At 35.4% G+C, this 16,241-nt stretch overlaps 1 protein-coding gene across 4 annotated transcripts in view; it reads left to right on the top strand.

The window, feature by feature from the left end:
* ABHD18 (abhydrolase domain containing 18) overlaps positions 1 to 16,241 on the top strand; it is a 53,413-nt gene that overhangs the window by 7,513 nt on the left and 29,659 nt on the right. For all 4 annotated transcript variants that reach the window (XM_074274828.1, XM_074274825.1, XM_074274826.1 and 1 more), the window contains exons 2-3: positions 11,502 to 11,603; positions 12,359 to 12,443. In XM_074274828.1, coding sequence (XP_074130929.1) covers positions 11,512 to 11,603; positions 12,359 to 12,443 — 177 coding nt within the window. In that variant the 5' untranslated portion in view covers positions 11,502 to 11,511. The remainder of the gene's footprint in view (positions 1 to 11,501; positions 11,604 to 12,358; positions 12,444 to 16,241) is intronic.

Below are 16,241 nucleotides of genomic sequence, written 5' to 3'. Positions count from 1 at the left end.
AACTTAGTGTTTTTGAATTTATAAAGTAGAACTGTGCTTCTTTCTGCTTTTCCCAAAAAATAATATTTGTACTAAATAAGTTTCACAATTCCCAGAACTACTGGTTTATGTGATTAATAGAAAAATTCATAGAATTTGATGGTTGGAAGGGAGGGACTTCAGCAGTGGACCAGTGCATATTCCATATGGGAGTGGGTTCCCTAATATAAGTAATAAAGAAATTGTCCTTCTTTTGCTTTTGTTACAGCCTTCTGAGGAAGGAACCTACTTAGTTTTAAGACAAACCCATTCTAATTTTGGACACCTCTAGTTATTGGAATTCTTCACTTCAAACAAAGATGAAACTGTTGGTGCTTGGGGTGGAGTCCCCTCACTGAGGCAGAGTAGAAGAAAGTTTTCTCCTTTAAGGATTTTTCAGAGTTTTGGGATTCCCTCTTCAAAGTAATGAGATATCTTTTCTGTAAGCTAAATGTGACTAATTCCTTCAATTCCTTTTTATGATATGGACTCAGTGGTCTTCATTAACCTGGTAGCATTTCTCTAGACATTCTTCAACTTAATAATTCCCTCCTTAAAATTGGCAACCAAAACTGAACCCAATAGGATTTTAAGACAGGTGTGATGGGGGCAAGTAGAAACTTTCAGTCTTGGAAACTGCCTTTAGGAAAGATGATTAATTATATTATTCACAAAAAATTATTAATTTATTAATCCAGCCTTGTGTATGATTAAAAATTATCTGTGCCCAGAATGTCACTTGACTCTGATAACTCTAGGAATTCTGGAGATTACTATTTTGAATTCCCTCAAGTTTTGGATCCAAACAAGAATTTGTTTTGAATTTACCCAGGCTTGTGTTTTGGATTTCTCTGAATTCAAGTTTCCCTCCCAGCAAAATTGCTTAATTATGTGGTTCATGTTTGGGCCCCTTATTTAAATTCTATATCGTATAAGCCATCCAGAGCTTGGATATAAAACTTTCCTTTCCAGCTCACTCTATTCTACTAAATAATCCAGTAAATTTCTTTCTAAAACCTATTTCAGATTTTGGTGTTTGTTCTTACAAACTACATGCTCATGATCATTTAAATATTAAGATTATTATTTTCTTGACACCTAATTTATAGCTTTGTAGAGGTTGGTGGGCTACAAAGGTAGGTTATTTATAGTCTGATTGTTAGCCATATAATTGTTTCTGCAAGTCTAGTTTAACACCAGAGGCTGATTTGTATGCTGGAATACCAGGTCATTAACATAAGATGGCTGATAAAACTAGCCAGAACCACTTTTCTATTACCTTCCCCCCTTCTAGAATGAAAGCTCCCTTGGGGCAGGGACTAGCTATGAAATGAGGGGTAGAGATTCATGTCTTGGTTAACTTGTAACATGACCCTTCTAAATCAAAGGTCTGATACTTAAATGTCTAAAGAGCAGTGATACAAGATCTTTGTATTTCGTGGCCAGAAACTTGCATCACTTTAGTAACACAGCTAGGCTGGTGGTTGATGTGGGTAGAAGAATGCTGCTGGATTTGAGGGTCTGGAAGACCTAAGTTTGAATCCTGCCCCAGCTATTTACTAGCTGCTTAACCCCCCTGGGGCAGGTCATTCTACCTGTCTCAGTTTCTTAATCTGTAAAGTGGAGATGATGATGGTATGTATCTCTATGGTATGAATCTCTAGATTGTAATGAGAATCAAATGAGATAATACATATATCCCTAATGCTTTATAAAAGCTAAGCTATCTTATTGTAGCTACTTTTTTTTTTTTTTTTTTTTTTTTTTGTGACTGTGATTCAGAAATGATGAGGGGTCACCATTTAATTAAAAAACTGGAGAAATCTCTAGAAGCAAAGCAAAGTTTACTATACATTCTTGGAGAAAGGTGTCCCACCCCTCCTGAAGACAATGGAAGGGAGAAAGCACCTTGTGGGGAAGGTTTACACTTTTAATCCCTAACACAAATACCCTCTCCCATCACTGACCCTCATCCTCATTGGCTGAGGATCTTACATTCTAAACTGGAGAACTACGAAAGAAATTGAACTTGAACAATAAGTACATAGTTGCCCATATTTGACTGAAATTGGGAGAAAATGATGTCATGGGAGGATAGCAGGAAGGGGGCTTAAGTATGCCCTTGACTCAAACTTCAAAGTCTGAAGGACTCAAAACTCTGAAGTAGATGAAAACTTACTCGATTTTCACAACTGTCTTGAAAGATCTCACCTCATCTCGTTTATGACTATTTAGTAAATGTTTTGATTCTTCATGTTTTTATTTTAAAATTCACAATCCTTTCCCCCATGCATAGTTAAATCAAGATTTCTTTTTTGTTACACTATGGAACATTCTTATTTGAAATGTTTCAAGATACTATAATGAGAGGTTTTACACAAATTAATGATGAACCAATATTTCTATTTTCTTGGCTTCAATCATGTAGAAAATGAAATATCAGACTGGATCTTTGCCTTCAGGCTCTATGTCCACTTCTTACTGTTCAGTTTTATGTGCTTTGAAACACATTAATACCATTTCTGTCCTCAAAAATCCCTAGGCTAGAAAACTTATCAAATTAGGCCAAATAGGCTAGACCATGATGTGAGAAATAGATGATCACTTATTTGCTTTCCATAGTTATGAAAATTAAATTGGATAAATGGAACAATCAAGGAATAATCAAGGATGCTCTATTACCTTCCCCCTTCTTTGCTCCTTTGAGTCAGGGACTAACTATGTAATTACATTCTGGAGAGCAATATAGAACTATGTCCAAAATCTTATCAAAGTGCCAGAGATCACAAAAAAGGGAAAAGGACCCACATGTGCAAAAAAATGTTTGTGACAGCCCTTTTTGTAGTGGCAAAGAACTAGAAACTGAGCAGATGCCTATCAACTGGAGAATAGCTGAAGTAGTTATGGTATATGAATGTATTTTGTTCTATATATTATTGTTCTATAAGAAACGATCAGCGGCATGATTTCAGAGAGACTAGAGAGACTTAGATGAACTGATACTATGTGGAGTGAACAGAACCAAGAGAATACTGTACACAGCAACAACAATATTACATGGTGATCAATTCTGATGGATGTGGCTCTTCTCAACAATGAGGTGATTCAAGCCAATTCCAATAGAGTTGTGATGGAGAAAGCCATCTGCATACAGAGAGAGGACTATGGAATCTGTGGATCAAAGCATAGTATTTTCATCTTTTTTGTTGTTGCTTGCTTGGTTATTTTTTTCCTTTCTGATCTGATTTTTCCTGTGCAGCATGATAATTGTGGAAATATATATGTAGAATTGCACATGCTTAATCTATATTGGATTACTTGCTGCCTAGGGAAGGGGGTGTGTGGAGAAGGGAGGGAGAAAAAAATTGGAACACAAGGTTTTGCCAGGGTGAATGAATGTTGAAAACTTATCTTTGTATATATTGAAAATTAAAAGCTATTATTTTTTTAAAAGGTGTGTCTACTAAGCTAGACTCCCATTGTTGCAAGAATGTAAAATAAATCTTTCCTGCATTCATCAGTGATTTAGTGGAATTATAGTGGACATTTTGTTTCTTATCATGAGTACTCAAAGACCAGTAAGAAACTCAGTGTGCTGAAAAATGTTGTGTTCTAGCTTCCTTTTAAATATTATTTTCCCTCCAGGAGAATGTATGTAAACACTTTGAGGATTAAGGAAGGCTGTCTTGCTTATCTACCCTTCTCTTCCATTGGACTTTATGATCTCCAAAAACTCATTATCCTGCTTATTGACTTCAGTTCTGAAACACACAGTTCCTCAATACCCCTGCCCTCCCCTTTCCTTCTCTGGTTGGAGAAGGTAGTTGGTAAGCATGTAAAACTCCTCTCAGATATTCTATCTTAAGGAACATCCTCAGGGCATTCACCTTAACATTTCCCACGTGTGCCTCTACACTGAGTGCCATTTCTCTGTTTCAGCATTTTTTTAATGTACACTCCTTGAGTGTAAAGGGCTAGATCTGAGCAATGCACTTGATTAATGAAGCAGTGAGACTAATTGCCAATTGGACAGTTCCCTATTAACTTGTTTGAAGGTTGACCCTCCCCAGCTGTTCTGTGCTGACTTGATTGGTGGGACAAAGAGGGGGAAGTGATGTGTGTAGGAGGAGGAGGAAGAGGAACTGAGACGAGGAAGCTGACTCAGTCTCTCCTGGCTTTTGAGAGAGGAAGGTGTGTGTGAGGCAGCTAGGCCTAACTCCCTGAACTTGACTGTAAAAGATCCAGAATAAAGACGTTTAGTGATCCTGATTTCAGCTGATTTCTGGGAAGACAGAGTTCCGGCACTTGAGATATCTTAAATAGTTAGTATGGTGTCTGGCACGGAGTAGGCAGTTAACAAATATTGACTGACTGATTCTTATGGTTATATATTCATCCCCAGCTCTTAGCAAATGCCTGGTACTGTAATGCAAAATAAAAGTTTATGTATAGATTTTTCCCTTCTGCAAATTAAGTCTAGAGTGCATCTGTGGCAGTCAGGACTTTTGTAGCTTATCTTACAAATTTTAATCACACCCTGGTGGATTCTGTGAGGGGAAAGACTGTCTTGCTTTTCTTTTCTTTTTTAGAACCACAGACTTCTCACTGATCATGTAGTGCAGAGGTGGGAAACTTTTTTTTTTTTTTTTTACCAAGAGCCACTTGGACATGTAAAACCATTCTTGGGCAATACAAAATTAATAACTTCTAAAACTCAAGCAGTGGGAGGTTGTTGTGCTTAACATTTAACTCATAATTTTACAGGTCTTAATAGGCCAGACATTCCCCATTCCTGATGTAGTGCAACCCCTTCCCTGAAATCTACATCTCTAATGGTCCTCTATAATAACATAATCCAGCCTTTGTTATGACCTTTGGGGTCTGTTCCCTAAGGCAGATGGCCCCATTAGATAGAGAAGTGTTGTGTTTCAGTCTGCCTTTTTCAGTGCGTTTCTGACATCAGTTTTAGGCACCTTTTACATCTAGTAGAAGGTGCTCCTCTATATGGATGCAGTTAAGCTCTGTGTTGAGTGAGAGACGAGGCATTAAGAAATTTAGCACATAACAAGAAAATGGTATTTACACACATGTATTGTATCTAGGTTATATTGTAACACATGTAAAATGTATAGGATTGCCTGTCATGGGGGGGGGAGGGAGTAAAGGGAGGGGGGGATAATTTGGAAAAATGAATACAAGGGATAATATTATGAAAAATATATAATAAAATAAAATAAAAAAGAAAAGAAATTTAGCACAGTATTTGGCTTGGACAAAGATGACAGCAGTCACTGTTGCTTCACTCTTGGTTGAGCTGTTAGCTACCCTTAAAGGAAGTAATTCCAAATTACTCCATAATTTGGAATTATATCAAGAAAGTGACTAATATGCCATACTGTTTGATCTGGGTTAAGCATATACCCAAAAGATGTCAAAAATAAAACAGTCCCATATATACCACAATAGAGTAACATTTTTGAAGTAGCAAAAAACTGGAAACAACTAGGTGTCCATTAGGTGGGAAATGGCTAAACAGATTGTGGTATGTGAATCTAGTATACTAGTGCAGTAGCATGGCACTGAAAGAAATAGTGAATATGAAGAATACAAAGAAACATGGGAAGATTTACATACATGAAATTATGCAGAATGAAGTAAGCAGAACCAATAAAACCTTACAAATTAAAACAGTATAAGTGGGAAGAACCAAGAAAGTGACTACAAATAGTTAACCTCAAATGCTATGAAATTGTATGACCAAGTTTGACCCCAAAAAAGAGAGGGAATTGCATATTCCTTCTTTGCAGATATGCAGGAAACTACCTGGGTCATTATGTTGGATTTGCTGATGAGTTAGGTAATTTATCTTGCAGTTTTCTAAAATGTTAGGGAGAGTATGGATAAGGGACTTCTTGGGAAATGAAAGTGATAACAACGAGAGAAAAGTATTTTTCTTTTAAAGTGGAAGAATTGTATTCTCTGACTTCCTTGCCCCAGGCAATTGAGATTAAGTTACTTGCCTAGGGTCCCACAGCTAGGAATCATAAGTGTCTGAGGTCAAATTTGAACTCTGGTCCTCCTGACTTCAGGGCTGGTGCTCTATCTGTTGCACCACCTAGCCGCCCCTCTGGGACATATTTTTAAAAAGAATGCTCAACTACTGGAATTTTGAAGTCTGGAAGTAGATTAGAAACAATCTTTCAAGGTCCCCCTTAATTAAACTAGCATTCTAGCCTCTTAAGATCTGGTCCTCAAACTTCTAAAGATACAATAATCAGAGCACATTATTCATTTGCAACAAAGAAGGATCAGATTTAATCAAGCCTCCAAATCTGTTCTCTAGGTCTTGGGATTCCTCTGCTTTTCCTGCCTTTCTTCCATACTTTCACTGTCTTTCCTTGCTTCCTTGGACTGAGAAGCAATTATAATTGTCTTTGTGCTTCTGTAGTTAGAATTGTTGATGTTGATGAGGGTGTGATCTAGGCCAGGGATGGGTCTGCAGTCCTTCTCTTTCCAAAGTTCTATGGTGGGTCCCTAGCTAAAGAATTTCACCTACTCAAAGCTGTGATAAGAAAGGCTTTATTGATTAGGAAAAGATACCACAGTGTCTTGGCGGGCAATATCAGCTTCTAGAGAGAAGTAATATTGCAAAGAAACATAATCTGAAAACTTTATACAGAAACAGAATAATAGAACGGGATAGGCAAGAATACTTGTATCTGAAAAGGTCTTCCTGCTTCCGGAGGATGTGGGCCATTTAAATTTGTATAAGAAAGGAGTTCTTCAGAGAATATAAATCCTTTTAAGTTTGTTGCTGATTACTGGGCTGTCTGGTTTCACTCTCATCTATGTAACTTTCTGGGTGCTGAGCTGGGAAGAGGTAGCAAACAGCATCTTACATTGTTTGATTTCTAGTGGTTGATGACATCTACCAGCTCAAAGGGAATTGAATTTGTGCTGATTGAAGGCCAATATGGATCATTTATAGCATTTAAAAAAAATTAATGTATATCTGGAAAATGAAATTTCAAGAAGCATTTCTACACTCCATTTGAAAATCAATAATTGATATTTATTCCTAGAATGATACTGTGAAGGAACATTAAATTTAGAATTGCCTCTCCTAACTAGTTGAAATATCACCAGGTTACAGTAGTGAGTTGTTTTTTTTCTTCTTCTAATTCTTTTTTTTTTTTTTTTTTAAGTCCCTGCCTTCAAAGATCTCACATTCTAATAAGGGAAACAACATGTAAATAACTAGGTTATTTACATACAAGGCTATATACAGAGTGTAATGAATGAGATGAGGTGAGATCTCAAAACAAGTTGTGAAAATCGAGTAAGGCTTCATCTACTTCAGAGTTCGAGTAGGCCTCCTATGATATCATCTCCCTATTTCATCCAAATATGGGCAACTATGTACTTATTGGTCAAGTTCAATTTCATGGGTAGATCTCGCGTTTAGAATGTAAGACTCTCAGCCAATGAGGATGAGGGTCAGTGGTGGGAGGGGGCGTTTTGCGTTAGGGATTAAAGGTGCTGTCCTGCCCACAGGAGGCGCTTCCTCTCTTCGATAGTCTACTCGAGGAGTGGGACGCCCTTCTCGCGAGAATGTACAATAAACTTTGCTTTTCTCTAGAGCTCTCTCCAGCTTTTTTTATTAAATGGTGACCCCTCACCATTTCCGTACCACACAGTAAGGAATCTGAAAAGGTACAAGGGAACTAGGTTGTGAAAAGCTTTAAATGGCAGAGAACTTTGTTTGGTCCTGGAAGTCGTAGTCACTTGAATTTATTGAACATGGGAGAGAGATTAGGGGGAATAGAGGGAAGGGGTCAGAGAGAGATGTGAAAGGACATTGATTGCATTTGGGAAAAACTACTTTTGCAGCAGAATAGAATGTAGGAAGAGTAGATATAGAGAGTAGGTGGTAGCTGTGTAAATAGTGAAGAAGGGAGAATATTATACCCATCAATACTCTTTGACCTAATTACATTGGCCTCTTTGATGTTCTGTGAACAAGACTCCGTGTCCTAGCTCCGGGCATTTTCTCTAGCTGTTCCCTATATCTGGATTATCCTCCCTCTTCATCTTTTCTAGTGCCTTTCCTTTGCCAATTATTTCTGCTTGTTAAAAGGAATCAGGGTGTTGTTACTTTGGAAAAATTGGCCTGAATATTAGGAAATCGGAGATCTAGTTCTGCTTCTACCATAGGTGAATAGTGTGATCTTGGACTTTGCTTTGCTAAGATTCTATAAAATGGAGTTAAATTAGATTCTTCTAGTTCCATCCAGTTTTGATGTTCTTTGTATTATAAAAATTTGTGGAGTGGATGCTGTTTCTAATTTATCCATTGTGACCAGTGATTGCCTTATCTTTTTATCATGCCTCCCAACTTTCCTAAGCAGGGACATGGTGAGAGCAGATAGCATCCATCCCCTGACCTAATAGCACTCTCTCACAGCTTTATCTCTACTTAAGGTAGTTGAGGGTGGACTATCCTTTCCTTCTGAAGAGGTAAAGTAGGCACCACGAGTAGTAAATAGAAATAGATTTGAGAGAGCAATAAATTGAAAAATAGTATCATATAAGCAACATAGAGCAACTATGGCCAGACATTCATTACAGATTACATACTTATGCTGTTTATTATGAGATTTATCAAAGAGTTTGGAAGGAAAGGGCTTAACAGTTAACAAGGGGAGAGACAAGTAGAACTCATAATTAACCAAATGGAAGGTGCCATTAGGGAATAGGCCATGAGGTGAGAGTAAGCCATTGTCAAACCCCCAGTTATATTCCCCATATAAAACGTCCGCCCATGTTGTAGATCTTTGCTAAATTTCTTTTAAGGTTAGCCCACCAGTCAATGGTGTAATCTTTTTCTTACTAACTCTCTTTTGGGATTAGTCTGCCAAACTTCTCCATAGATTTAGCCTGCTGATAAATGGATCATGGTGTATGGCCTTTAATGGCATCTTCTAGTTAATTGTGAGTTCAACTAGGGAACTTGTTAATTGTTTGGGGGGGGGGGGGAAAAACTTTGCTAACTCCTGTGTGTTAAATCACATAATAGCAAAATTTTAACCAGTGATAGATGTCTAAGAATTCTCTTTCTCTATTTCTAGTCATATGAAAAGGTGCTCTAAATAATTATCTGTCAGAGAAATGCAAATTAAGACAACTCTGAGATATTACAACATACTCTCAGATTGGCTAAAATGAGAGGAAAAAATAATGACGAATGTTGGAGGGGATGTGGGAGAACTGGGACACTTATACAATGTTGGTGGAATTGTGAATGAATCCAACTATTCCGAAGAGCAATTTCGAACTATGATCAAAAAGTTATCAAACTGAGCATACCTTTTGATCCAGCAGTGTTATTACTAGGCTTATATCTCAAAGAAATACTAAAGAAGGGAAAGGGACCCATATGTGCAAGAATATTTGTGGCAGCCCTTTTTGCAGTGGCAGTAAACTGGAAACTGAATGGATGCTCATCAATTGGAGAATGGCTGAATTAATTGTGGTATATGAATGTTATGGAATATTATGTTTTGTAAGAAATGACCAACAGGATGATTTCAGAAAGGTCTGGAGAGACTTACATAAGTTGATGCTAAATGAAGTGAGCAGCATCAGAAGATCATTATACACCTCAACAACAATACCATATGATAATCAATTCTGATGGACATGGCTCTCTTCAACAATGAGATAATTCAAACCAATTCCAATTGTTCAGTAATGAAGAGAATCATCTACACCCAGAGAGAGAACTATGGGAAATGAGTGTGGACCACGACATAGCATTTCCACTCTTCCTGTTAATGTTTGTTTGCATTTTTGTTTTCCTTCTCAGGTTTTTTTACCTCCTTTCTAGATCAGATTTCTCTTGTATAGCAAGATAACTGTATAAATGTGTATACATATATTGTATTTAACATATACTTTAACATATTTAACGTATATTGGACTACCTGCCATCTAGGGGAGGGGAAGGAGAGGAAAAGTTGGAATTGAAGGTTTTATAAGAGTCAATGTTGAAAAATTACCCATGCTCTCTTTCTAACTCTGTCTACTGACCTTTGAAGGAATAAAATCCCACCTTTTATTAGGAAACCTCAACTCCTCTTATTTCTAGTGTTTTACTTGTTTCCTTTTTATCCTGCTTCTAGTTTTCTTTGTATATATTTGTTTGCATGGTGGCTCCCTTAAGCTTCCCTTTGAAGGAAAGGACTTCTTTTCTCTCTCTCTCTCTCTCTCTCTCTCTCTCTCTCTCTCTCTCTCTCTCTCTCTCTCTCTCTCTCTCTCTCTCTCTTTTAAATCCTTAGCACTTAAGTACATTGCCTGGTGATAAAGCCAGGAAAATATTTAATTTTACTTTCTTTTTTTTAAATATGTGCAAAGACAGTTTTCAATATTTACCTCTGCTTATTTTACTTTCTTGCAAGATCAAGTTTCTAAGCCAGAAGGGATACCTTTGAAGGGCCAAAGTAATAGTCTCTTATTCCCTGTCCCTGAATTGCAAGTCCTTTCCCTTCTTCCCCACTGGTTCTGTACTATAGAGGTTACATATTCAGGTTATCAAGAAAGCACAATTCCCTGAATCACCACCCCATGACCTCTGGTACAGTGTTTCTTATTCTAATTTATTATGATTTTTCTCTTTAAGTTTCACTTCTTAGGTTTCAGTTTCAGTACTCTTAAGTTTTGTAAGTGGAAACTAAACCCTCATCTAATTCTCACAATACTAGGTGCTTAATAAATCTTTATTGATTGATTGACAAAGACATGTAATTTTTCATCCTTTTATCTTCAATGCCTTATACATGCTAGTTACTTTAATGTTAATTTAAATTGGAAGGAAAAACAAAATGATTTTTTAAGAAATTAGCATTTCTTATAGTACTAAGATTTGTCATTTTATTTCATCCTCATAAGAGCCTTAGGAGGGAGATGTTCTTATTATTCTCTCACTTTTCGAGAGGAGATGAGGGGGGTTAGCTAACTTGCCCAGATTCTTACAGCATGTGTCAGAGGTACAAATTAAACTCAGGTCTTTCTAACTCCAGAAAAATACTATCTACAATTCCTTCTAGAGCATTTTGTTAGAAATGCAGGGTTTTAATTCTTTTTGTATCCTTAAATTATCCTTAACTGAGTGGAATAAACCTAAAAGATGAATTATTTCCAACACTTACCAAAAATTCTGTGGGTTGAAAGCTCGATGATTAAACAGCATAAACTTTCAAAATTCCATGAAAGCAAATATTTTTTAAATTGATGTCATCTGTTAATTTTTCTTCTATTGTTGTCTCTTTATTTTCTCCTTTTCCTCATCATATGGCATTTTTTCCAATTTGTTCTCAAGGAGAAATTTAAAACTTTAAAATTTTTACTTGTTAGTAGAAGATTCACATGTTCAAAAGTGTCATAAATAAAATCAATTCACAATGATGTTTGTGTTTGCTTTTTAGATCTATCCTAATGGGTGTGAGCAAGTTAGATGTTTTTTACCGAAGACTATTCCTCACCAAGCTTTTCATTAGAGGATGGGGAAGACCTGAAGATCTGAAACGGTGAGAATCTTGCCATGGGTGTTCAGACTAGATTTGGAAATGTCATTTTGCATAAAGTTCCAGTCTGAGTAAATATTTAATTTGAATTTAATTTGAATTATTTGGTCCTTTCATCTTCAGGGTGGCTTCGGAGATAATATTTTTGGCCAGGACTATTTTCTCTGATCATCTATTTAATGACATCAGGTCATTTATTTGTTGGAATGGGTACTTATAAATGAATGCTTGGGTCTTAACACCATCAGTTACTTATACCTGGCATTTACTTCTTAGCAAAAGTAATTTATGTAAGTTATCTCATTTGAACCTTACAACAATCCTACTAATGACTTGCTCTTTATTATTCCTATGTTACAGTTGAAGAGACTGAGGCAAAAACAAAGGCTAAGTGGCTTAACCAATGTTACATATTTTTAAGTAATATATTATTAAAATAGAGCATGAATAGTTGTGATTCTCCTTCAAATCAAAAAATTTCTTATTTATCTTTTCTAAATGTTAACACAAAATTGTAAATTATGTTTATTAGAAAGCATTTAGAAATTAAAAATTAAGAATACTTTTAGAACTCTAAATTGGAATTTTTGGAATACGTTTTTTATAAAAAGCTTATCTTGACCCAGTTTCAACTATTTTGAAATTATTTTTTATTTACTATTTATCATATTTGTGGTTCTTTTTATAATGGATGGAAAGTTGAACTCTTTCTCTCTCTCTCTCTCTCTCTCTTTTTTTTTTTTTTTGTTCCATAATAGACTATTTGAATTCAGAAAGATAATTGGTAATCGGGAAAAATGCCAGAATATGGTTTCGAGAGATTATCCAGTATACATTGACAAGGTATTCAAAATAAAAATCTGAATTTTAATGAAAATATATATAAAGGTTAAATTGAATGTTAAGCTATAATAAGTATTAAAACATAGGAATAAGTCTGATTTATATTATATGGGATAGTATTTGCATATTAAATTCATTTGTTGATCAATCATTAGATGTTTATTATATAATACTTAGAGAAACCTAGAGAGCCAACTAAAAAGCTAGCTGAAATAATTAACAGCTTTGGCAAAGTTGCAGGACAATAAGTCATCAAGATTTTTATATATTACCAACAAAGTCCAGTAATAAGAGAGAAAAATTCAATTTAAAATAATTGTAGACAGTATAAAATACTTGGGAATCTACCTGCCTAGACAATCCCCAGAACTACTTGAAATCAATTATAAAATATTTTTCACAAAAATACAATCAGATTTTAAAAATTGGAAAGGAGTAGGCCAAAACAATATAATAAAAATGATAATTCTTTCTAAATTAGCCTGCTTATTCAGTCCCACGTTAATTAAAAAAAAAATTTTATAGAGCCAGGAAAAAATAGTGACAAATCATATGGAAAAACAAAAGATGAAGAATATCAAGGGGATCAGTTTTTTTTTTATATATATATATATATATATATATATATATATATATATATATATATTATAATATTATCCCTTGTATTCATTTTTCCAAATTACCCCCCCTCCCTCTATTCCCTCCCCCCGACGACAGGCAATACCATACATTTTACATGTGTTACAATATAGTCTAGGTACAATACATGTGTGCGAATATCATTTTCTTGTTGCACAATAAACATTAGAATCCGAAGGTACATGCAACCTGGGCAGACAGATATTAGTGCTAACAATTTTCATTCCCCTCCCAGTGTTTCTTCTCTGGGTGTAGCTACCTCTGTCCATCATTGATCAACTGGAAGTGAGTTGGATCTTCTTTATGTTGAAGATTTCCACTTCCATCAGAATACATCCTCATACAGTATTGTTGTTGAAGTGTACAGTGATCTTCTGGTTCTGCTCATTTCACTCAGCATCAGTTGATTTAAGTCTCTCCAGGCCTCTCTATATTCCTCCTGCTGGTCATTTCTTACCGAGCAATAATATTCCATAACCTTCATATACCACAATTTACCCAACCATTCTCCAACCGATGGACATCCATTCATCTTCCAGTTTCTAGCTACAACAAAAAGAGCTGCCACAAACATTTTCGCACATATATGTCTCTTTCTGCTCTTTAGTATTTCTTTGGGATATAATCCCAGTAGTAGCGCTGCTGGGTCAAAGGGTATGCACAGTTTGATAACTTTTTGGGCATAATTCCAGATTGCTCTCCAGAATGGCTGGATTCTTTCACAACTCCACCAGCAATGTATTAGTGTCCCAATTTCCCCACATCCCCTCCAACATTTGTCATTATTTGTTCCTGTCATCTTAGCCAATCTGACAGGTGTGTAGTGGTATCTCAGAGTGGTCTTAATTTGCATTTCTCTGATCAGTAGTGATTTGGAACACTCTTTCATGTGAGTGGATATAGTTTCAATTTCTTCCTCTGAGAATTGTCTGTTCATATCCTTTGACCATTTATCAATTGGAGAATGGTTCGGTTTCTTATAAATTATGGTCAGTTCTCTATATATTTTGGAAATGAGACCTTTGTCAGAACCTTTGTTTTTAAAAATATTTTCCCAATTTGTTACTTCCCTTCTAATCTTGTTTGCATTAGTATTATTTGTACAGAAACTTTTTAGTTTGATGTAATCAAAATCTTCTATTTTGTGATCAATAATGATCTCTAGTTCTCCTCTGGTCATAAATTCCTTCCTCCTCCACAAGTCTGAGAGGTAGATTATCCTCTGTTCCTCTAATCTATTTATTATCTCCCTCTTTATGCCTAAATCATGGACCCATTTTGATCTTATCTTGGTATATGGTGTTAAGTGTGGATCCATATCTAATTTCTGCCATACTAATTTCCAGTTTTCCCAACAGTTTTTTCCGAATAATGAATTTTTATCCCTAATGTTGGAATCTTTGGGTTTGTCAAAGATTAGATTGTTATAGATGTACCCTTTTTTGTCCTTTGTATCTAATCTGTTCCACTGATCTACCGGTCTATTTCGTAGCCAATACCAAATGGTTTTGGTGACTGCTGCTATATAATATAGCTTTAGATCAGGTACACTTAGACCACCTTCCTCTGAGTTTTTTTTCATTAGTTCCCTTGCAATTCTTGACCTTTTATTCTTCCATATGAATTTTGTTGTTATTTTTTCTAGGTCATTAAAATAGTTTCTTGGGAGTCTGATTGGTATAGCACTAAATAAATAGATTAGTTTGGGGAGTATTGTCATCTTTATTATATTCGCTCGGCCTATCCAAGAGCACTGAATGTCTTTCCAATTATTTAAATCTGATTTTATTTTTGTGGCAAGTGTTTTGTAATTTTTCTCATATAATTCCTGACTTTTCTTTGGTAGATGGATTCCCAAATATTTTATACTCTCAACATTTGTTTGGAATGGAATTTCTCTTTGTATCTCTTGCTGTTGCATTTTGTTAGTGATATATAAAAATGCCGAGGATTTATGTGGATTTATTTTGTATCCTGCCACTTTGCTGAAATTTTGAATTATTTCTAGTAGCTTTTTAGCAGAGTCTTTGGGGTTCTCTAAGTATACCATCATGTCATCTGCAAAAAGTGATAGTTTAATTTCCTCATTTCCTACTCTAATTCCTTGAATCTCTTTCTCGGCTCTTATTGCCGAGGCTAGCGTTTCTAGTACTATATTGAATAGTAATGGTGATAGTGGGCAACCTTGTTTCACTCCTGATCTTACTGGGAAAGGTTGCAGTTTATTTCTATTGCATGTTATGCTTACTGACGGTCTTAAATATATACTCCTGATTATTCTAAGGAATAATCCATTTATTCCTATACTCTCAAGAGTTTTTAGTAGGAATGGATGTTGGATTTTGTCAAATGCTTTTTCTGCATCTATTGAGATGATCATATGGTTCTTATTAATTTGATTATTAATATGGTCAATTATATTAATAGTTTTCCTAATATTAAACCAGCCCTGCATTCCTGGAATAAATCCTACTTGATCATAGTGTATTATCTTGGAGATGATTTTCTGAAGTCTTTTTGCTAATATCTTATTTAAGATTTTAGCATCAATATTCATTAAGGAGATTGGTCTATAATTTTCTTTCTCAGTTTTCGATCTACCAGGTTTAGGTATCAGTACCATGTCTGTGTCATAAAAGGAGTTTGGTAGGACTCCTTCATCAAGGGGATCAGTTTTTAAAAAAAAGTGAAAGAAGATGGTCTTGGCACACCAGGCCCCAAATTATATTTTAAAGTGATAATGATCAAAACAATCTGGTATTGACTAAGAAGTAGAGTATTGGAAAACAGTATGGAAAAAACCAGTATAGACCAACATTTTATATACCATGTACCAAGATAAAGTTAAAATGTGTGCAGGATTAATACATAAAGGTGACACCATAAACAAATTAGGTGAGCATAGAATAGTTTACCTGTAAGATCTATGGATAAGGAAAAAGTTAGGCTCATACAAGAAGTAGCATTATGAAATATAAAATGGGTGATTTTGATTATATTAATTTAAAAAGGGTTTTGCTCAATAGTGCAACCAAAATTAGGAGGAAAGCAGAAAACTGAGGAATTTGGAATTTCTTGAGTATAGTGGTGTGAAATGTAGGTCTAAATCTGATTTCTACATCCTGCTTTCCAATTTTTGTAGTGAATTCTTCTTATAGT

This window comes from Sminthopsis crassicaudata, chromosome 6 (assembly GCF_048593235.1).
Source record: "Sminthopsis crassicaudata isolate SCR6 chromosome 6, ASM4859323v1, whole genome shotgun sequence".
In the NCBI taxonomy this organism is placed as follows: Eukaryota; Metazoa; Chordata; class Mammalia; order Dasyuromorphia; family Dasyuridae; genus Sminthopsis; species Sminthopsis crassicaudata.
The sequence above is the reverse complement of the archived record's forward strand: the minus strand, read 5'-3'. Positions and strand labels throughout refer to the sequence as shown.